Genomic DNA, 22,573 nt, shown 5'->3' with positions numbered 1-22,573 from the left:
AAAGATTAACTGACCAAAAGTTTGTGGGTTTATTTCTGGACTCTCTATTCTGTTCCATTGATTCATATGTCTGTTTTTGTACCAATACCATGCTGTTTTGATTACTGTAGCTCTGTAGTATTGTCTAAAGTCTGGGAGGGTATTCCTCCAGTTTCATGCTTTTTCTTCAGTATTGCTTTGTCAGTTCTAGGACTTCTGTGATTCCATATTCATTTTAGGATTATTTGTTCTAGGGATTGCATTAAATCTGTAGATTGATTTGGGTAGCATGGCCATTTTATCAATATTAGTTCTTCCAATCCATTGGAATGGATATCTTTTCTTTTCTTTAAGTTGTCTTTAATTTCCTTAGTCAATATTTTGCAGTTCTCCATGTATAAGTCTTTCACTTCCTTGGTCAGATTTATTCCTAAGTATCTTATTTTTGGGGATACAATTTTTTAAAGGGATTCTTTCTTTACTTTCCTTTTCTGATATTTCATTGCTATGGTAAAGAAATGCAACTGATTTCTGTATGTTAAGCTGGTATCCTGCTGTTTTGCCAAATTCTTTTATCAGCTCTAGCAGTTTTTGTGTGGCATCTTTAGGGTTTTCTATATATAGTATTATGTAATCTGCATATAATGACAATTTTACCTCTTCTCTTCTAATTTGGATCTCTTTTATTTCTTTTTCTTGTCTAATTGCCATGGCTAGGACTTCCAATACTATATTGAATAGAAGTGGTGAGAGTGGGTATCCTTGTCTTGTTCCACATTTTATTGGGAAGGCTTTCAACTTCTCACCATTGAGTATTATGCTGGCTGTAAGTTCGTCATAAATAGCCAGAAAGAGGGAAAAAAAATACCATATGATATCACTTACATGTGGAATCTAAAAAAAAAAAAAAAAAAAAAAAGGACAAATGAACATATTTACAAAACAGAAACCAACTCACAGACTTAGAAAACAAACTTTTGGTTACCAGTGGGGGAAGTGGGTGGGGAGGGATAAATTGAGAGTTTGAGATTTGCAGATAGTAACTAATACATATAAAATAAATAACAAGTTCATACTGTATAGCACAGGGAACTATATTCAATATCTTATAGTAACTTATAGTGAAAAAGACTATGAACATGAATATACGTATGTTTATGTATGACTGATGCATTATGCTATACACCAGAAATTGACCCAACATTGTAAATTGACTGTATTTCAATGAACACATTGCTAGCCAGGAACATCATTCAGAATGGAGAAGAAAGCAGAAGAGCCCAGCAGAGAAGGGTCTCTTAAGGTTTGATAAGAGCAGCTGAAAATAGCTCAATTCTTCGAAAGGGAGGAGAAAGAAATAAAGGAGGACACATCTGGTGGAAAACTCCTCTGTAGGAGACTGTAATGTGGTTGTATTTGCCAAAACCAATGAATGTGCAACTCAAAGAGAGAAAACTAGTGTAAACTAGTTGATAATGACATGTCAATGTTAGTTCATCCATTGTAACAAAGGTACCACACTGACACCCAAGTTGATGACGGCAGAGGCCATGTGGTTGAGAGAGGCATATGTGGGAACTCTGTGCTTTCCACCAATTTTTCTGTGAACCTAGAACTGCTCTAAAAAATAAAAATCTATTAGTATTTTTTTTAAATACTAAAATAGATGTCAGCACAAAGAACTGCCACCATGTGATGCTTTATGGCTTTATGAACAACCGTGTTCTTTCTCAACTATAAAAAGAAATAGACCCCATTAGAACAAAGTAGAATAAACCATGCCTGCCCATTGAGATACAAGAGAATTCTCTCATGGGTATGAAGCATTGGCTAAGAGCTAAGTCAGGTAGCAAAGAGAAAAGTACTCTAGTGTGTGTGTGTGTTTTGGGGATGGGGATAGAAATCAGTATTGAAAAAGCAAAATTAAGAAATTAAAAACAAGCAAACAAAAATTCTAAACACTTTTTCCAAAATAAAGGAGACATGGCTTAATTTACTTCTATCATCTTTTTTCCTTATCTATGGCCCAGATTTGGATTTCTAATATTAAAGATTATAACAAAATTTGCCAATTCTCAAAAAAAAAGTTTTATGTATAATTCCTAGTTTTCACAATAAAAGTACTCCCTGAAATTCAGTCATCTTCTTATATCAATACTAACTTTTTTACATATTTTTACATATTAATTGTGTCTATGAATAAGGTTAGCGCTATGGCCAAGGAATCAGTATCAATTAGTATTAATTAATTAAGTAGAGTAACTAGCAACTTCTACAACAATCTCAAAGAATAAAGTTGTACCTGGAATCTTGTCATAGACTCCTGCTGGCATTGGGCTCTCCACACACAGAAATGTAGATCCAGGGTCCTAGAGGGGACAGGGACTTCCTCAAGGTTATATATTATATTCCTAACAGAGCCATCTGTGGTAGAGCCAACTAATATGGCTACCACGCCACACCTAAGTGCCCCACATGCACTTGATTTATAGAGTCTCAAGTAAGCCAGCCAACAGCCCCATGGAGGAGGCACTAATTTTTAAATAAGTCAAGGTGGATTCAAGAAGTTACTAACATGCCTAACATCCTACAGTAGGTCAGCGGTCAGAGCCAGGATTCAAAGCAGTCCTGTGTGAACTGACGTCTGAAGGATAAAAGGAGTCACAAAAGGGCAGACAGAGGAGGGGCAGGTCGAGGAGGGACCGTCACGGTGCCCAGCCACAGGAAGGGGGCGTAATTATGGGCTGGTCAACCTTTCACCTGGCCTTGTCACTTGAAATGCATGATAAGGATGAGACTTGCCTGTCTTCCTGCCTCTGGGAGTCACTGCCTCCGGAGCTGCTGTTCAGATAGGGCTGCATGCCAAACGTTGCAGCAGAATAAGGTGCTGTGCGTTCTCCCAGGGTAAGGAAGCAGGAAGGGCCAGAGGGGTGGGAGTGGTCAGAGGAGGAACCAGAGCCTGGGGCTTTGAAGACCAGCATTTCAGGCCAGAAGCAGTCATTTACTAGCTCTATATCCAGGGACATATCACCTGATTTCCCCAAACCTGTTTCCTCAACTCTAGAGTGAAGATAGGAGCAGCTGTCCAGAAAGGCTGTTGTGATGATTAAGACAGGACAGTGCAGGCAAGGCGATCCCATCATTGTCAGTATTATTACTGCAACATCCCTTTTTATCCCCTCTCGGCTCTCCAGCACCTGGTACCTTAAAAGTTCTCAGGAAATATCTGTTGAATTAATGAGTAAATATATAAAATGTGAAAACAAGTTAAACGGTTCCTCTACTAAAGATCAAGGCTCAGGAAACATTTCAAACACCACCGCGGCAGCTAAACAACTCAAGTATTAACTAGAGTTCTCTCTTTTCCTACCAATTTCTTGTATCGAGCTAAGAAATTCTCCAAGACTAAAGAAAGGGAAGACCTCTCTCCTAGACAGAAACTTTATTTATTTTGAACAAGGCACATATCGTATCCCAAATTTTCTCTAGTTAATCTCAGTAGCTATTGATCTGGGCTTTACATGTATCGTTTCATTCTGTGCTCACAACCATTTGGAGTTATACTATTACTATAGCCCAATTATATTATTTTATATATTATATACTACTTACATTATTTTACAAATACAACTGATACGCAGAGAGTTAAGTGAATTGACCAAGGCAATAAGCCACTTTGTACACAGGAAGAAATAAAGTTTCCAGGCAGGTGCCTCATTTCTCCCAAGGTCACCAGCAGAACCAGAAGTCGAAAAACCCAGGTAGTGTGACTCAAGCCTTAACCACTATTTGATTCTGCGGGCCTTGGTCAGGCCCTCTCTCTCCAGTTCAACCTAACTGAAAATCCCCTCGAAGTTATGAGGTTAAAAAGAAGGCACAGAATATCAAGATACACAAATCCTGAGAGTTGACTACATTGTTGTACACGTTTCCCAAAAGAAAAGAGCAGAGAGCTCATCTTTTGAGTCATTTACAGCCAAGCCGGACTGGACTGGACAGGGCATGAGAGACAGTATCACGGTAGTGGCTCATGTTAGCCAACCGAACACGATGACCTCTTGCTTAATCGTGACTCCAAGGCTATGGTATGCAGGCTGTAAAACCTCTTTCTCCCTTTCCTCTGCTCCCATGCAGCCTGGCCTGGCCACGTCTCCTTCCACTTGTATTGGGCAAAGGCCCGATTTCATACCACTTCATAATCTGGGTGGCAATCTAAGCCATCAATGGCATTAGCAGTACAACCTCTAGTTCTGGGAGAGGGGAGGACAGAGTCACTCATTCGCTCTCCCTGTTCAATCCACCCTAAAAACCAGTGCTACTTCACCCTCTTCAAACCACAGTCCTGACATCACCTTGAGATAAAACAAGGGCTTTCTAGTCTAGCAAACAAACTCCAATCCCTAAATTCCTTTGCTCACTCAAACTTTAAGGTCTCTTTGCCTGTTCCTAAGTATCAGATACATGAATGAGTTAGACAACGTGATGCAAAGGGAACCCCGAGGAGAAATGGATACCATTGGAGCAGGAAGCAAAGGCATTTTGAGAGCACTCAAGGCTCATTCATTTATTTTCCAGCCTTCCCTCTGGAATCATTGTCAGTATCCACCCTGAAGCACCTGGCTTTCTCCTTTCTTCCAAAGTTCAGCATAAACACATCTTCAGGGAAGCCCTCACTGACTCCTTGATGGAGAGAGCCTCTCCCTACACCCTGTACATTTCCTTCACTGCACCTATCACGACTCTAAATTCCTTCTCGCAAATATTTTTGGTAGTAAGTAGTTATCTGCTTTACCTATTAGCAAGTAAGTTACATGTGGACAGAAACTACAGGTCTGGTTTAGGCGCTAGAATTTAGGATCCCCCTAGTTTAGTAGTTCGTGAATATTAGTTATATTAATTACATCTTTTCCTCCATCATCACTGTACCTTCAAGTCTTTGATCTGATTTTCCTGATGGGAAAACTCCAATTAAACCTACACACATCTGCTTTATTTGAATACCTACCAACCACCAGCACTTCACAGGCCACCTTTCATGACAACTTGTTCTATACGTCTGAGTGACACTGGTTTCCCCTTAGAAGCAAGCTCAGGGGCAGGGACTATCTTGAAGCTTTTGTTTGTTTGTAATCTCTTTCTGTTCCCGTAACAGTCTAGGGCTCAGCAGCCTCTGGCCCTTCGTACTTAGTACCCTGTTGTGATTGCAAATGCACTCACCATACTTGCATCTAGTCTGCAGATAAAATTGCTGTATTTGTTTAATAAGCACTTTTTCCAGTAAATTCAGTACAAGGAAATAAAAGCCCTTCTGCACTTATTCTGGGCCTGTTCATCTTGGAGATCCATTTAAACACTTCCAAATATGTCATTTTCCTACATTAAGCAAGCTCAGCGCACTAGGAGAAACAGGAACAGCCTACGCCAGAATCACCCCCAGATAAATGCACGTTCTGTATTCGGCTCCCCAACCCCCTACCCTCCTGTGTGACGAGAACCACAATACACGAAGCACTAGACTCTAGAGAATGCTCTCATTGCTGCTTGAACTCCAATAATCTTCACCATTCAACACTCTTCCTACTTAAAATCCTCATAGGAGCCTGTCGATGGGGCCCAGGTTTGTGACCATCATCCGATGGTGGTGGCAGCTTCAGATGCTGGCCTGAGTGCTGGTGGCCTCGCACATGCCAGTCCGAGGCCACATCAGCTCCTGTACCTCCTGCTGGCACCTGCATCCTCTGTCACACCAACAGTGCCGCTTAAATCATGTTTGCTTGTTTTCTGTAATTAAATCACTCAGCGAGCCTAGTCCCTCTGTCTGGGATTCTGAAACCACCTAGGATGCAACATGGGTTACCGATCTCAATTTCAAAACTCCCCAGTGTAAATTCCAAAATGCGAGTGTGGTTTCCGGCAATGTTTGCACTGATTCTGAAAAATCAGTGAGGATTGAAAATTTATGGTCACAAGACATTTTTCATGAACACGGAGCCTAGAAGCAATGGGTGATTAATTCTCACACAGTAGATGCAGGGAGGGTTTTCTAGTCACTAAATCAATTCATCCAAATGTTTACTGAGCAATGTAAAGATGAAACACACTAATATTTCAGAAAATCTGTGGTTAGGCTGAGTAGCTTGGATTTGGGCCAAAAATGGCAGAGAAAAGTATACAAATGGAAAAATATATAAATACAGTTAACTCTAAAAGATGGTTTATTGGAAACCCTCAGAGCATTTTTCAAAAAGACTTGACAGATTTTAATGTAATAAGACATAATGAAGAGGAAATGGTTTAAAAGATGTCATCAATCTTTTATTTAACTAAGCACTTGCCCTTCATTTTGAAGGAAATGATACAATTTCAAATCAGAACCTCCTTCTCAAGAAGTGGTATGAGAACAGAACATTGATTTAACACACAGTCTTCAACAAAAATAAAGTTTATACAATTCACTAGGAAATAAAATGCATGTGGAATTTATCAAGTTAGTCGATGGAATTCTCCATGGGTCACAGGTGTTACAGCTCAGAACAAAACAACATGATGGAAAGTTGAATAAACCAGTCAAGTTTACAGTTACCCTGATTTAAAAAAAAAACAAACTCACAAATAAAATGTAACTTTCCAAACAAATCCTTTCAATGATCATGATCACACTCGATTTTATACTAATTTACAAAAAAAAAAGTTAGACAATCATATAATGTCAAGAGTCTTCAACACAGTGGATTCCATTTTGTTAAGAAAAAAAAAATAGAAAACAAGTAGTCCTTAAATTTTCTTCACTCTCCATAGCATATGTAGTAGAAAATTAAAGTTTTGCTTCCAAAAATATGTTTCCATGTGGTTGTGGTGTTGTCGACTGGTGCTGTTAGGGCCAGAAGCACCAAAGACACAAGAAATTTAACCACTGTAATGTCATTTTCCATAAAAACTAAAAATTTCCTTAAAGGTCTGGAGTAAAGTCTTCTGCTAGGCATGTTAGTGCTATAAAGTCATTTTAAATTAAATGCGGAATAAAAGCTACAAAAAGTATTCGAGTTCTCTCAGTATAAAAAGTTGTGTAGCTGAAGTTGTGGGTTCCTTGGCCATACATAAGCAGTCTCAATAAAATATTTGCTCAAGTAAGAAAATAGAATTTGTCTGATTACATTTAGCGTATGTTCCAGTTGGGTGTCCTGCTTGTCCCTGCCAGAGCCTCTGAAGAACATTAGATCAATATTCTTTTCCTCCAAAGAGCACCCGTAATTCACAGTACAAAACAGTTCTAGAGTCTCATTCCTAAGGAGAAACAAAAATTATTAAATATATATATTTTTTTTAAAGTGCCAGATGTAGCCATCGCCTGGGCATGAAAACTTATCCACAACGCTGCCACCTTCAGGAAAGATGCCAATGGTTGATCCCATCCCCTTTCCTTGGAACCTTCACAGGTTGGTTGGGGCTTTACTTTAAGCATGACGAGACTAATCAAACTTCCAACGGAGTCACTGTTCTGAAGCATTCCACACGTCACATCTCTGATACGCTGTCAAAACGCATAAAAAGGAGCAACCAGAGCATATCTCTTTCCCCTTCCAGCTCATTTTCAAGCCCTGGTATCAAAAACCTCTTCTCTAGAGGAAGAATGCTATTATTGGCGTGAATCTTACAGGAGTTCTTCCTCCAAGTTGAGATTCCTCAAAGATGTTTGTAACAAGAGTCACCGCTGTCCCTTGGTGTGACCGATGACGTTCACTTTCCATTGGAGGGTAGAGGGAGACAGATGGGGGGAGTGGAAAGAAGAGGAGGCTTGCTAGCCCAGAGCTGCTGGGCAGGGCTGCTCTGCCCACCCCTCTTGCTGTCTGCACAACAGTCATGACTTTGTGTCATTCAACTTTCATTTGACTGTGTTAAAACATCCAAGAAAATCCAAATCTAGTAGGCTCTGGTAAGCAGCATTGCCCACATTTTTATCTGCTCTGCTTTCCCATGAGCAAAATACAAACACAAAGCTGTGAGATTATTAAGCAAGGAAACTAGATCAACATTTCCAATATGAGACGGATGTTTCTCCAAAGTCCCAGACCAGGGCTAAATGTGGTTCATCTTTAACAAAATGACAGGACCTGTTTGGGGATCCCTGTAAAAACAGGGAACATAGCTAATGCCCTTGCAATTAAATTATTTCATGTTGTGGTACTGTGAAGGTTTAGGTTTTTAAAAATTATGGCCTTCAACCTCCCAAGTTTGAAAAGAGCTGGTACACAATTTAATCCTTCAAGCTTTGCTGCCTTGATTTAAAGATCTCCAGGCAGGAGGCCTGAGGATAGCCACGGATGTGGAACACTCAACAATGATTCTACTCCAACAGTAAGAATCAAGTCACAAAATGACTTGTTCAGTGTAATCTATATTGATTCCCAAGAGGAAAAAAAAAAAACTTTACTCAACTTTTGAGACAGCATTAGCAACGCCTACGTGCAGCAGAGAAGGATTCTGAAATCAAGGGCACACATCATGAAAGAGCTCACATGAAAACAAGGGACAGATTGTACACATTTTTTAAAGCCTCACAGTAAAGCAAACCTAGCAGCAGATCCAAACAGTGTTGGCCAGCCTGCTTCGGAGAGACCCCGCAGTCACCAACCCATGCTTTAGGACTGTCGCCAGACTTGGTGCTGATTACACCAGGTGGCATTTATTTGTGATTGCTGTCACCCCTCTTAATTGAGAAAGCATTCTGAAGGGATGCTCTCCAAGCGACAAGGAGACTGCAGCAATATAAGATTCTACATCTTGAATTAAATTGCATCGAGTGAGGCTAGCAAAGTAAATACCTTATCATTGAAATATGCCTCAAGTCTAAGATTTTACTATCAGCAGAACAAAAGTGAGGGGGGGGATGGGGCAGTGAAGGAAAAAAACCCTCACAGCCCCACCACCAAAAGCCTTACATTGTCAAAAAAGGAAGGAAGGAAGGAAGGAAGGAAGGAAGGAAGGAAGGAAGGAAGAGAGAAAGAGAAAGAGAAGTTACCTTCACTATTCAAGAAGGGGGTTAGGTGGGGGAATGGACAAGAAATTGACTGACTAATTCCTGCTGGTGCAACCCTGTTTGACTGTTTCTGTAGTGGATACTTTATGGGGTGGCAACAGCCAACCTCACGTGTGACCTCCAGATGAACATGGCCAAGCAGGTTTATCAGATCAGACACAAAATTTTGATAACAAATTCCGCGGCTGTTAAGAGCCTGCAATAGGAGGGTAGAGACAAAGGCAGCAAAACACAACCAAAATGGAATCCTTCCCTTTGCTGGCGGGTGACAATGATTTACTTGTACCCTGGAAAGTGGTAGGTGGTGAAGGAGGGAGCGGGAGACTCAGCTAGAAGCCAGCTTCAGAAGATAAACTGCTCGGGGGGGATAGGGTGAGGGGAGGTAGCAAATCCTTGTTTTGTAGCCCAAGTTTACGCAACTGTTCGTTAACACTTTACAGGGTGCTGCTCGGTTCCTGCCTGCTGCTCCCACATCTGGTCCTGGTTTCGCCAGCCCTGCACCCCAGGAAAACCATAAAATAAATCACCTCAGCCTCCCGGATCCTACACACTGCTACCTGGGGGCAGCACCACCACAAACCTGCTCTGGCCCTGGTAGGAAGGGAAGCGGGCAGAAGGCGATAGCAAGTGTTAGTACTCCAAACTTTTCTTCACTCCTGCGTGCGTTGAGTCGATTTTTGGACCCAGGTCCAGGAGGGATTAAGTGTCTAGCAAGTCCACTGTTTGCCTCACCTCGTCTCGGAAAGGAAGATAGACTGAGTGGACAGGCAAGAAGCCAAGAAGCGTCCCCCGGCCAAAGTTCTCCTACCTGCTCCCTCTTCCTCCTCCGTCCAAGATAACAAACTCAAGCCACAGCTGGCAGCGCTTTTCGCCAACTCTCCGTTTTCCAAATGGCCCAGGAGTCCAGATGGGGCCCAGAAGGTGGTGGAGGAGGGAGGGAGAGGAGGGAGACGGCAGCGGCTGCTGCAAACAGCTCCCTCACACAGCTCTGCACTCAGCCCTGCGCGTCAGTGCACCACCGCCTCTGGGTCCTCCTCCTCCCTGCCCGACGCAGGGGGGCGCCCGAGAGGCGGCGTAGTCCGCGCGGCGTCGCCGTCGCCCTCGTCCGGCTCCGCCGGGTGCAGGTGCGTGGCGAGCTCCTGCAGCACCGCGGAGCGCCCGATCTGGTCGTTGCGCCGCTTCTCCATGATCAGGTCCTCCAGGCTCTGGAACTCGAGCGTGTGGCTCCGCTGCGCAGAGAGCTGGATCTGCAGCCGATAGGGCTGCTTGCCGATGCGCAGCTCGCCGCCGATCTTGAACTCGCGCTTGCCGTAGCGGCACCAGGCGGCGAAGCTCTCCGAGTTGCGCCAGCTCAGCTCGCGCTCCTTGGCGCCCACTTGCGCCAGCGCGTTGCGCACCACGGCGCTGGGGCTCAACGGCTTGTAGCGGTACAGATCGTTCACCACGCGGCCGCGCCGGCCCTGGCTCGCGTCCGTCAGGAAGCTATTGCTCACCTCCAGCCGGTGCAAATGCACCACCTGGAAGTTGCCCACGTAGACAGCCCAGTGCGGGTACTGCGCCTGCGACACGAACTCCACCAGGTCACCAGGCCTGCACTTGTTGAGCAGGTTCTCGGGCGTGTAGGTGCTCAGCGCAGCGGAGCCCGGCGCGAAGCTTTTCTGGTAGATGCACTCGTCGCGGTAAAACACGGAGCACTCCACCTCGTGCAGCCGCGGGTCGTAGGGCTGCGGCGGGGGTAGCGCCGGCCCGTCCCCGCCGTCGGGCAAACAGCCGCCACCGCCATCCAGCCCCTGGGGTGGCGGCTGCGGCTCCACGTCCTCGTCGTCATTGGAGAAGATATAGGAGACCCCGATGCGGGGCCCGTCGTCTCGGTCAACGCCCGTCGGGTCGGCTGTGGGAACTTCCTTATAACTTAGGTGGGTCAGTTTCTCCACCTGGTTGCCCATCACGCTGCAGACACACGTTCACACCGCCGAGAGAGGAGAAAGCGAAACCACCACTAGGGTCATTGGCACAGGTGCCCGGACAGGGGCTGAGACCACCTGTTGGGAGAGGAAGGCAAGGAAGCCATGTAGGAGCCCCTCTGTGAAATGAGCGTTTTGTTCTTAAGAGGAGGTAGAAAGGTTGCGGGCCGGAAACCTGGAGCCATTTTACGGGGAATCTCAGATATAGCGAGCTTTGCCTCATTTTTCCACCTCCAGGGTCACGGTCACAGGAGGCCAGGCAACTCCAGCTCTTCCCAGCCCCCAACCCTTCACCTCGCCTGGGCAAAAGCCCATTGCATCAGCGACTCCTACCGCTTCCGCCAGCACCCTACCTGCCAAGCCCAAGCAGGAGAAGGGTAGGAAAAGAAACTTTACTCCAATCCCCCTTTCCAGACCCCTCTTTCACGTCAGGGCCCTCTGTTAGCCCCTGAGACGCCCCTCTTCCCCCATCCATTGCCCACGAAACCGGCGAGGATCCCGCAGCGCGGCCGGGGCAGGTGAGCCGCCTTACCTGTCTCACCTGCGGTGCTTTTTCCTCCCGTCTCTCCTGCCCCTCCCCCGCGCGCCCGCCCTCTGGCTCGAGTTACCTGCGCAAACTCACCCGCCGAGAGGTGGAGGCCGTGGGGAATGGGGAGGGGCCCCCCGCCGCACCCACAGACTTCTAGGGCGAGTTTGCAGGTGTGGGCTCCGCAGTCTCTCCTCTCCGGGCGCGGGCGGCTGGGAGGCTGGGCAGGGGGGAGCGGCGCATGTCTTGCCCCCGCGGCTACGTAGCTCCTTAAGACTTGAAGGTGGGAAGGTGTGCCTCTTCACACCGCACCCCGTCCCTCCTACTGGGGTTGCTTCTCCTCCTCCACCTGCTCTCGGGGGAGGTGGGGCTCCCTCGAAGCAGGAGAAGGAAGCAGCCTCGGTGCCCGGCGGCGGCAGCTCCCGCTCGGGCCGGGCGAGCAACAAGCGCCGGAGCGGGAGGGACGGGATTGTAGATCCGGCTCCGAGCTCCCAGGGCGGGAGCGCAGCCCCTGGCATTTAAAGAGACAGGCGCTCTCTGCCGGAGCCCGGGTCTTTCCCACACGGCGCAGAGCCTCGGGCGGCCCCGCCCCGCCCCGCCCCGCCCACCTGGGCCACCGGGCTCCGCCCAGGCCACGCCCCCTCCACGGAGCGGGTTTAAATCCCGCTGTAACTAACCAAGGGGCGGGTTGAACTGGCAGGATATGCGTGGTTGTGTGCACCAAATCAGTGGGAACCCCGCTTGCCCTCTTAGAGCAAGGCCTTGTTGTGGGGTCCTCACTGCTTGCTCAGGTCTTTTATTTTTTTTTTCTTATGAGCTATGAGCTTTAAAAAGAAGTTGGAAAGCAAACGCCACCTACCAGTGTAGAGATGACAGAGGAATTAAGAGTTTGGTGTTTGTTCCGTTTCCCCTTCACCTCTTCATTCCCAGAGTGCCTGGGGAGGGAGGAACAGTCATTAGGAAGCAAGTGGACTTTTATTTCTTTCTTCTCTTTCCTAGAACCCATTTCTTGGCAAAGGTCACAGGAAAGAATTTTTTACTAGGACAGCTGGAGAAGTGCTTCAGTTTAGAGGTATTTTCAGAATAAGGACTGTGAACCTTTCAGGTAGGAGAAAAATTCACAGAAAGGAAACAGTATAAACCAGAACAAAGGCTTAGTTACCGACTTGCTTCCAAGACCAGAGCTCTATTTATTAATGCCCCTCGAAGTTAGCACAAAGTTGATTTTGTAACTTCCATTGTTGTTTTGAGAGTACCCAGTTCATCAGATAGTGAAAGAAAGCATTCAGCTATGATTGTTTTTCTCTGGGGTAGAGGATGTAGGAATTGCCTAATTGTCTTTAAATTAAGAACATATAAGCTGAGGCCCTCGGTGGATATATTTCCTTCCTGCTGACTTACAGAAGGAAGTGACAGGAGACCAGTATTGCCTATTAACCTCCACTCCAAGAGGGCACTTCCTCTCTCTCCCCTCCATGCTGATTATGTTTCTTGTACCTTAAGTGGAAGCCACCAAAGTGTTTTGTGTGTGTGTGTGTGTGTGTGTGTGTGTGTGTGTGTGTGTGTGTGTGTGTGTGTGTGTGTTTAATAATGGATCGGGGACAAACTCAGGCTTTCATTGGAACACCCAAAGTAATTCTTGGTGAAATTAAGAATGCAACTCAAGACCTCCTCTGCACTGTTTTCCATCACTGTTTCTCTTGACTACATTTTTCCAGGTAACACTATTATTTATTCAGTGTGTATACTGACCAGTGGAAACAGGAATATACTAACACTAGTGTGATCCTTTTTAGTTTGAGGAAAAAAAGAAATCAATCTACTTAGGTACTTTTGAGCCCCAACAATCAATATTGGCAGGGCTGTGGTGAAAGTTAGTCCTTCAGCAAGTCTAAGATCACAGTAAAAGTTAGACTAAAAAGAAACTTCTGTGTGTCTGCTCTGTAGATTAAATTTAAGTATTTTCTGACCAGCCTCAGACATGTGTGACCAGTTGAGTCCACCCTGAACTTTTTGATAACACATGCCTTGGAGCTCCTGTTTTACCTGAATTGTATTTGCCACCATCATGTGAGCTCATGTAGATACCCATTTTTCAGGGAGGAGTTAGGCTGAGAGAGGAAATGGTGAGCCATCCCATGTCTGTTAGACTGGGAAACCTCTGCTGCCATCAGCTGCTGTAGGCCACTTTGCCCCTAGGTGGTACTGAGTCAGCTGCCTGTGATGGAAGAATCCATATGAGGACACAGCAGTGTGGTGGCTGCTGCCCGCGCTCTGGGACAAAGATCTAGTGAGTAAGGAAACACCTAGTTTTCCAGGTGTCTGTCCTCTTGCCTTGATGAGCTCTGTTCAGGTACACAGTATGGCTCAACAACAGTTCTTGAACTGACCAACCGTGAAGTCTCAGAGGGAACAGGCTGGAGTCATCTTTATATCCCAATGCCTGGCATTCAGTAAGTTCTCAATATATGCTTGATGGACACTTAGAAGAATTCTTGGCCATATCTATAGCCTGCCTTCTGTGTAGATTTTTCCATTAATGCCTGTTTAGGGCCCATCAGCCATCTGATCCCCTAGGGCCCTTGATCAGAGGTTACAGAATGGCTCCCAGACATGCTTTCCTTGTCTCAAATACTTGTTTAATAAATTTAAATTAACTGTCAACAATTTGGAAACTTGGGGAATCTCACATAAAAATTCAGATTTCCGGCTTCACTTGAAAGTGTTAATAATGAGACCATTGGGCCGACATTCCAGGATGGCAGCCAAAAGCCAGAGCTGAGCAGCGGTTGTCTTGGAGATGAGATGTAGCCTCCAATTGGCCCCAGTCCCTGTCCTACCCATCTCACCTACCTAGTTCCTTGACTGGCCCTGGCAGCCTCTGTGTTGGCCACCTCTGCCATCTAATTTCTACAGTACACATTGTATCACTTGATTAGATGTAATTCAGCACTTCATCACATACTGTCTAATACTATTAATTCATGTATCTAAGATGCCTTTTTAAAGAGAGCTTGATTTAAAATATATTTCTTGAAGACCTGCTAGGTACCTGTTAGTCTTATGTACCACACATTAGTTCTACAATTAGAGTAGGCACTGTGTTAGGTTTTGTAGATATTCATGTCCCCGTAGATCTCAGTGTCGTGAGGAGACAGAGAAATAAATAGACTCCTTAGGACAGTATGACATGTCCTGCAGGAAGGGGAAGTGAAGGATGCTGACGGGAAGTTTCAAGATGTGTGGATGCAAAGGTGAATGTTAAAGTGCCTGCCATCAGGGGTTTGGACTAGTGGGGTGACACAACTCTAAAATTCACAATGACAACTACCACCGAGTCCGTTCTTAATTCTGTTATAAAGGACAATTAATTTTAGAGAGGCTAAGTGACTTTTCCCAGCTGGTAAGTGGGACCATCTCGCAGGTCTGCTTGACCCCAGGGCCTGTGCTTCTAACTACTTTGTTATAAAAAGAAATACATTCTTCAATAGTTGACTAATATTTGAATGTCTGGTTTTACTGGGCTCCAGAGATAAAGCTTCGGACTCAGTAGACAAAGTCCTTTCTCTTAATAGCTTTTATATGTTGATGGGAGGAGACAATTGACAAGTTTAAGTCAACGAATAATAATTTCTTGGAGAGATTAGGGCCACAGAGAGACTAGACTAGGGTAATGAGATTGAGTAACTGTTGCTACAGAGAGGAGGTGGGGAGTGGCCTACTTTGGATAAGTTGGTCAGAGACGGACTCCTGAGGAAGTGAACTTGAGCTGAGACTTGGAGGATGAGAAGGAGACTGCCTTGGCCTTCCCTCCACAGGAGATACCAAGAGGAAAGGCCCCAAGTGAGAAGGAATTGGGGTATTTAGGAAAAAGGAAAAATACATGGTTGCAAGTGAGAGGGGCTGAGATAGAGGGAGCATCTGGAGCCGTGGGAGAGCCTTGGAGGTTTAGGGTGGCCACTCTGGCTGCCCTGTGGAAAATGGACTGTAAGGGATGAGAGAGGAAGCAGGCCCCATAAGCGACCAGGGTGTGGGGGAAGGGCATTCTCTGCAGATGGAGCCTGGTGAACAAAGGATAAAACTGTGAAGGTACCTTCCCTAACAGCAGCCATAAAATAATGTTAGAGTTGAATTGTCAGCCACCACCTCCCCTAACCAGTGACCCAAGTGTCACGTCCTGCAAACCTCAGAAGAGGAGGCACTCAATAAAGACAAGTTGTGTTTCATGCCAGCTGGTCACTCTCACAGTATTCCTTTCCAGAGCAGTGAGGAATAATTGAGAATTGATGTTTCTACCTGACAGAGCATTGGCCCTGACTCTGCAGGTGTGGGTGAGACCTCGGTTTAAGTGGCTCCATCCAAGAATGTACAAAACAGGAGTAGGAGGGCAGAATTATCTGATTAGGCGCCTGCAATTCTGCCTGCTCCCAGGGCTGGGCCCCAGGCTTATGGTGGGCCTAGATACTTGAGTGAGTTTGCTGGGAAACAGGTTCCTCCACACCTTCCTTATATTAGGAAACTTCCAGACTGACCTGCGCCTGTTACCCATCGCTGGGGTTTTGTTGAGACACAGAAGGTGAGCCGGAGCGGAATGAAAACATGACCTGGGGTGGTGTCCTGTTTGCCAGGTCTATGACCTGGAGCTGTCCCTGACCCACTCTGAGCCTCCTTTTCCAACCTCTAAAGTGGGGCTGAAGCTACTATTTGCCTCACTTGGGAATCCTCACATGAGACAGGGAGTGTACGTGGAAGTATCTTGAAAATCCTGCAGGCTGTGTAGATGTGTTATTTACACCCACCGAGCCCTGGATTCGAGCCGTGTTAGAGCCAGATAATGATTTTTAACATGGGAAGCAAAAGGATAACCATTTGTTATGGGCATCATTTTACTAAATCTCCACACCAATCCTGTTTTTTTGTTTTTTGTTTTTTTTTTACATTTCCCAGATAAGAATAGAAAGGCCCGGGGGTAGGAATTTTACCAATTGTAAGTAGGAGAAGCCGGATTCAAATCCAAATCTGGCTGGCTCCAAGTCCATATTTCGCGCCCCATCAAGCTGCTTCAGGAGTGCCAGCATTTGTGTCATTCATCCAGACACAGGCCACTCTGAGGACCAGGGGGCTGCTATGTCTCCTGGATCTAGTGACCAACTTATCCTGGATTGCCCAGGACTGTCCTGGTTTAGCACTGAAAGCCCCGTGTCCTAGGCAGACTGGGACACTGGGCTGCCCTACCTTGGTGGCTCCCTCTCCTGGTCATGGCTTTTTCTACACCCAGGGATTTCATGGACTCAGAGCTGGGAATGTTGCTGGGGGTGCATTAGGGAAGGGAGAGGGGAGAAAGGAGAGTCAGGTGTTTTAGTCCAGACGTCACTCTCACAAAGGGGCCCGTCTCCAGGCAAGGTTGTACCTATAGCAGCAGTTACATAAGCTGGGGCATCCAATAAAAGAGACAATAAATGTTATGATCTGCTTCTGGGGTTCTTTTATTTTTTTTTTCCTTTTCTTCACTTGGATTCTTTCCAGGAGGTGAGGGCTGGGTCTGTCTCACCTTTGAAAGGTACTGGCTTGAAGTTGCTCCCTCTCTCTCCACCCTCCCTGCCTGCCTATCTTGGGCTTTAAAACCCGCAGAAAGAGTTTGGCACTTTGGCTGAATGATTCCTCCAGCTCCAGATTAAGGAAGGGAGCGCAGAGGCGGCTGAATGTCATCTTTTTCCTTGGCTTCTGTATTTTATTTCCTTTTCCCCCAAGAGCCCCAGAACAGGCTCTCTTAAGCAGGCTGGGCCAGAGCTAGTCTCCCTGTGGGTTGGGGGTTAGGAGGAGATGCCCTTAGAAGGGGTCTGGGGCTGTTACGCACCCCAAACCATCAGTTCTCCATCCGTCCATCCTGTTCCTAAATTAAGGAAGCTTTTAACCCCTTCCTAGAAGGGGGCTCAGTAGTTGGAAAACACTGAGGCTTGTCCCTCCTGGAAGCTTGCTGTTTTTGGAGGCCCCTGACATCATATTGTTGATGTTGAACCAGAGTTTGATTTGTGTTCGTGAGTCTGAGCTTGAAGCTGGGCTCCTGCAGAAGCCTCATGAAAGATGCATTTCACCAGGCAGTTCCAGGGGAGAGACCAGCTTAAATTACAGCTCCACAAATCCAAATATTGGCATATCCGCAAATCCAAACGTAGGGATTTCAGAAAAAAAAAAATCTAAATTCTAAGAATCTTATTTTGCACTTCTTGTGCAAAGAAGGGGAGGGTAAGCTATTCAGATAGGAGACAAGGCTGTCAATAACTAGAGAAGCTTCGGCAGAACAAACCCAACCTCCTTTTCTTTCCTTGGGCATCCTTCATGCTCCCAGGGAAGGAGAGCTCCAGCAAGAGAGAGGAAGATAGCATTCGTTCAGCACAGCTTTCTGCAGGCCAGATGAGGGGGACCAGTAACTGGGGCATTGGGCTCACCAGATCTGGTTGGTCAATTTCTGTCTGCTTTTCCCAAACCACTTCTAGGCCTGGGGCCAAGGGATCCCCATGGAGGGCTCACCTCCCTACAGTCTATTCATGGCACAATAGCCCCCAGCAATCCTGTGAGACTGGGACCCTAGCAGGGCCACCCCTCTGCTCAAAACTCTCCCACGGCTCCCCATCTCCCTTAGAGAAAAGCCCAAGTCCCTAAAATAATCCTGCAGCCCTGCCTGCCTCCCCCCTTACCTGTCTGACACCCACTCGCTCACATCCAGTGTCCCCTTGCTGTTCCTCCCCCATGAAGGGAATGGTTCTTGCTCATTTCCTCGATGTTTGCTGTTCCTTCTGCCTGGAACACTTTCCCCAATATCTTCATGGTGTGCTCTTTATTCCTGACTCAGATGTTAGCTTCTTGGTGAACTTTCCCGAACAGCCCTATTTAAAATTTCAAATGTCCTCCCATACATACTGTCAACCGGAAAAAAAAAAAAAAAAAAAAAAAAAGCACAACCTAAAAGTTGAGAAATGTTTTATTTGGCGGATTTGCCACAGACATAAGCCCAAGAGGCGGCCTCTCAGATAGCTCTGAGGGGACTGCTCCAGAAAGGTAAGGGAGGAGCCAGGATGCACAGGCATCTTTACAACAAAAACCAGGTAGTCAGAACTTCAAAAGATTACTGTTAGTTAAAGAAAAACCAGACATCTCAAGTTAATGAATTTAGCATTTTTCTATGTATGGAAAAATCCAAGAGTCTGGGCTCATTGAAATCATACCTTTGATCTGCACCTTAACTATCCAGGGCCAGTATCCTGTTCTTTCCTATCCTGCGTCCCCTCAGGGTGATCTGCTGGGGTGGCTGCAGTGGCTGATGGCTTGATGGCTGCAACATCCTTTGTTTACTGATATGACAGGTGACATTCTTCATCCGTCATACCCTTTATCCTCTTTCCTGCTCTATTTCTCAATCACTTATTCAACTCGCTTATCACCTTTTAGTGTTCTGAATATTTTATTTGTTTATTTTTTATTACCTTTCCCAATTAGACTACAAGCTCTATGAAGTCAGAGCCCCTTGTCTTGTTTATGGAGTTTCCCCCACCTCCCACAACAGTACTTGGCACGTGCTAGGCTCAATAAACTGTAGTTAAACGAAAAAATGAAAAGGCTGGTTTTATGCCTGACTCTGTGGGTGGAGTCTTGCAGCTTTCAGTGGGTTGGCAGAGTTGGGTTTCCGAGCTTGAGGATCTCATCTCAGATGACAGAGAACTCATGAAGGTGGTAATAAACCAACAGACAAGGTAGGGGCAGCTAATATTTATTGAGTGCTTACTGCATCCAGCACCATCCTAAGAGCTTTGTAAGTATTCACTCATCGCATCCTCACCTAGGAAGGAGGTGTGATTATCATTATCCTCATTTTAAAAATGAGAAAACAGAGGTATAGTAAATTTAAGCTTTTTCTTTTTTTTCAGTGGAGGTACTGGGGATTGAACCCAGGACCTCATGCACGCTAAGCATGCACTCTACCACTGAGCTATGCCCCCGACCCCTGCTCTGCAATGTAAACATCTTGCCCATAGAAACACTGCTAGCGATTTGCAGAGCTAAGAATCAGCAACAAGACAGTGCCAGGGAGTAGGGGTAACCTCAGCCACCCACCTTGCCCAGACAGTAACCCATATGGCTGAGTTCAGTGGTTTTCATAATCCACACACCTCTTGGTCCCATCTACAGGCGATGAAGCCATCATCCTGGGCTTTCATTCATGAGTCTGACTCTTCACTATCCTTCTGGTCTCATCTGCCAGTTTCTCAACTGCCTTCTATGCCCCGGCCACACCAGTCCTTGGCCTGTCCACACCAAGCTTGTGACTGTCTCAGGCTTTGACGTAACCATTCCTTGGGCCTGGAATGTTCTTCATCCCACTCTTCACAAAGCTAAATTCTTTGCATTGTCTCCAATGATTTGTTTAGCAAGAACTTTGCTAACTAGCCTGTTACTCACCTCTCTTCCCCAGCGCCTGTTTACTTCCTACACACGCCTGTTATAGTAGGGATGGCTTTGCTTATTTGCTCACCATTCCCTGTCTCTCCAGGAGTCCAGACTTTGGCATATCACTGTGGCGTCCCCAGTGTTCAGTGTTGTGCCCTGCACACAGTAGAAGCTTAACAAGTATGCACTGAGTAAATGAATCCTCTTTGGATTAGCCTGATACTCTGTGTGGCAAGAGAAACATCTCTTCAAAAAAGCGCTTTTGAGTTCCAGGTATATGCTCAGGTTTGCAAAACTAAGGTGTTAAGTGGAACCAGGGGGAAGCTTGATGGAATGAAATGAGTCCAGGAAGAGAAACAGAAAGAAAGAAAAACAAAGACAAGAAGAAAGCCATAAGGGCGTATTAAGGAGAACAGATATCAAGAAATGATTTTTTTCTGAAGTTTGTTGTACTAGGGGTTGATTTCCAGTTGATTGAATGAATGATCTGGCAGGAATGCATGTGAAGAACAGGATGGTCTCCCTTTACGTGGTGAGGACTTACCTTTGGTCTAGCCCTGCCCTGGGCCCCGTGGCAGGAGCTCAATGTGCACCACCTCACATGGCAGTCAGCTGCTGTGCCTGGCCGTCCGATTCCAGGAATTCTTATTGAACACCTCCTTTACGTTACTCATTGTTCCTACTTGCTGTACAAAGGGACTGAAACCTGATCTTTGCCCTCTGGAAGCTCAAAGACCCATCACCCCAACTTAGCATTTTTGTAATGGATTAATGAGTGCATAGAATGGGGCCTTTGTCTTAAGAGCCCTAAATGCAGTTGGGAATGTCAGACAAGGGGTATTCAGAGACTGAGCACAAAAACGTTAAGTACAGAAGCTATGTTACTTAGCTTTTGCAAATCACAGGGGCTGTAACCACTCTGCATATATCTATTGTAGGGCAGGAAAAAATTTTTTTACTCTACCTGTCTTAGGTTCATTGACTAGGGTCCTCAAATTAGACTGACAAAGGACAGATTAACAAGAGAAAAACAAATAGGAGTTAATTAACGTGTGAGTGCTCTGTGACGGGTAGATTAGAGGGGTGGTTCAACTTGGGTTTGCATAGCATCTCAGCAAGAATGAGGATTTTGTAGAGAAGTGACAAGACAAAGGAAAACAACCTTGAGCTTCTAGGGGCAGCAGATTGTGGGAATGCAAATATACGGGGGAACAAATGATGGAGAAAAGCTTGTTGCTAAGACTTGTTTATGTAGACCCTTTCAAGGTGCCATCTTGTCTCCAATGAAAAGTGGAAGTGGGGAAGAGAGAACTTAACAGGGAAAATTTATGTTCTGTTTTCAGCTAGATAGGGACAAGGCGGAGAGATTTCCTTCTATCTGCTTCTTCTCAGTTGCCTTTAACTCAAAATAATCCTTGTACCAAAGCAGCCTATTTTGGGGTAGCATATTCTGGTATCCTTCACTATGAACCAGCAAAAAGATGAGGTCTTGTCTCAGATGGCAGGAGGATTTACTCTGTGCCTGATAGGGTGCTAACTGCTTGTAATCATGACCGGGTTAACATTCCTCACAAATTCACAGGGCAAGTTCTATAATTATCATAATACGCATTTCATAGCTGGGGAAATGGAAACATCAGAAGGGACTTGTCCCTGTCACAGAGCTGGCAAGTCATGCAACCAACTGGATATGGACCCGGGCAGGTCTGAATCCAAGCCCCACTGGACATGGCTCCTTTGCACTCTGACCACTGCATGGCCCATCGAGGCCACAAACAACAAGAAGGAGCTTCTTGGTGAGGCAAAATGCAGGCATTAACTCAGTGATTTCTTTTCCTCTTCCTCCTCCTTTAAGTGGGGCATGTTTCACCCATGGCAGTTAGCCCAAGGGTTTCAGACAAGCTTCTTAGAATTTAGCACGCCCATACTGATTGCAGAAACAGACTGATGGCCCCATTGGGAAAAGGAACCTGAACTTTCTATACAAGGATGGCCCAGGGATAGGGGGAAAAAAAACCACCTGGGGACCTTGACTAATTTGACAAATGAATGTATTACGGTGGGAGGGTCTGAGTCATAAGAGCTTTGGGGACATGCCAACTAAGATAAATAAATTGGATTTCAGCATGCTGTACCGAATCATTACATCCCGGCAGGCACTTAAACACAACACTAACCTGAGCTTGAAGTCTGCCATCTTGGCAAGGTCAAAAAGATTCCCCTTCTCCTAGTGATTTACAAATTCGTGTCCTCATTGTCAGGGACTAGACTGATCTACCAAAACTGTCCTCAGCCCTTTTCCTTCCATAGTCCTCAAACCCTAGCGGGTTCTGTCTCCTGAGTCATTATGTAAATGACTTACAGGCAGAATCTAAAGCCATTAACTAGGAACACTCCCCGCCTTGCTGATCTCTAGTTAACTGGATTTCTGCTTAACTGAAGGTTAAATAAAACATGCCGTGTTTCATGCCTTGTTATTGAAAACCTTTGTAAACTGTGTTAGCTCACTCACCTGCCTAAGTTTCTGGAGCAGAATGAAAATAATTACATTTTTGCTTGATGATCAGACATCTTGCAGCGCCTTGGGGCACTATTCTGCCTAACGGTGGTTAGGATTAAAAT

General features: G+C 45.6%; 1 protein-coding gene across 6 annotated transcripts in view; it reads right to left on the bottom strand.

The window, feature by feature from the left end:
- The window catches only part of LRATD2 (LRAT domain containing 2), a 112,429-nt gene extending 100,390 nt beyond the window's left edge, over nucleotides 1–12,039 (bottom strand). The window contains exons 1-3 of one of the 6 annotated variants that reach the window (XR_004315263.1): nucleotides 11,603–12,039; nucleotides 9,825–11,058; nucleotides 6,270–7,263 (exon numbers count right to left, since the gene is read on the bottom strand). Coding sequence is in view for 4 of the 6 variants with exons in the window: in XM_032468145.1 (XP_032324036.1) it covers nucleotides 10,024–10,962 (939 nt within the window). In the remaining 2 variants the exon portion in view is untranslated. Of the gene's footprint in view, nucleotides 1–6,269; nucleotides 11,059–11,333; nucleotides 11,471–11,512; nucleotides 11,560–11,588 lie in introns of those variants that run through there. The other 5 variants (XR_004315262.1, XM_032468145.1, XM_032468144.1 and 2 more) reach the window with 5 other exon arrangements.
- Nucleotides 12,040–22,573: the final 10,534 nt, after the last annotated feature.

The sequence above is a fragment of the Camelus ferus genome, chromosome 25 (genome assembly GCF_009834535.1).
Source record: "Camelus ferus isolate YT-003-E chromosome 25, BCGSAC_Cfer_1.0, whole genome shotgun sequence".
Classification (NCBI taxonomy): Eukaryota; Metazoa; Chordata; class Mammalia; order Artiodactyla; family Camelidae; genus Camelus; species Camelus ferus.
Note: the sequence above shows the minus strand (reverse complement) of the source record. Positions and strands in the feature narration are given on the sequence as shown.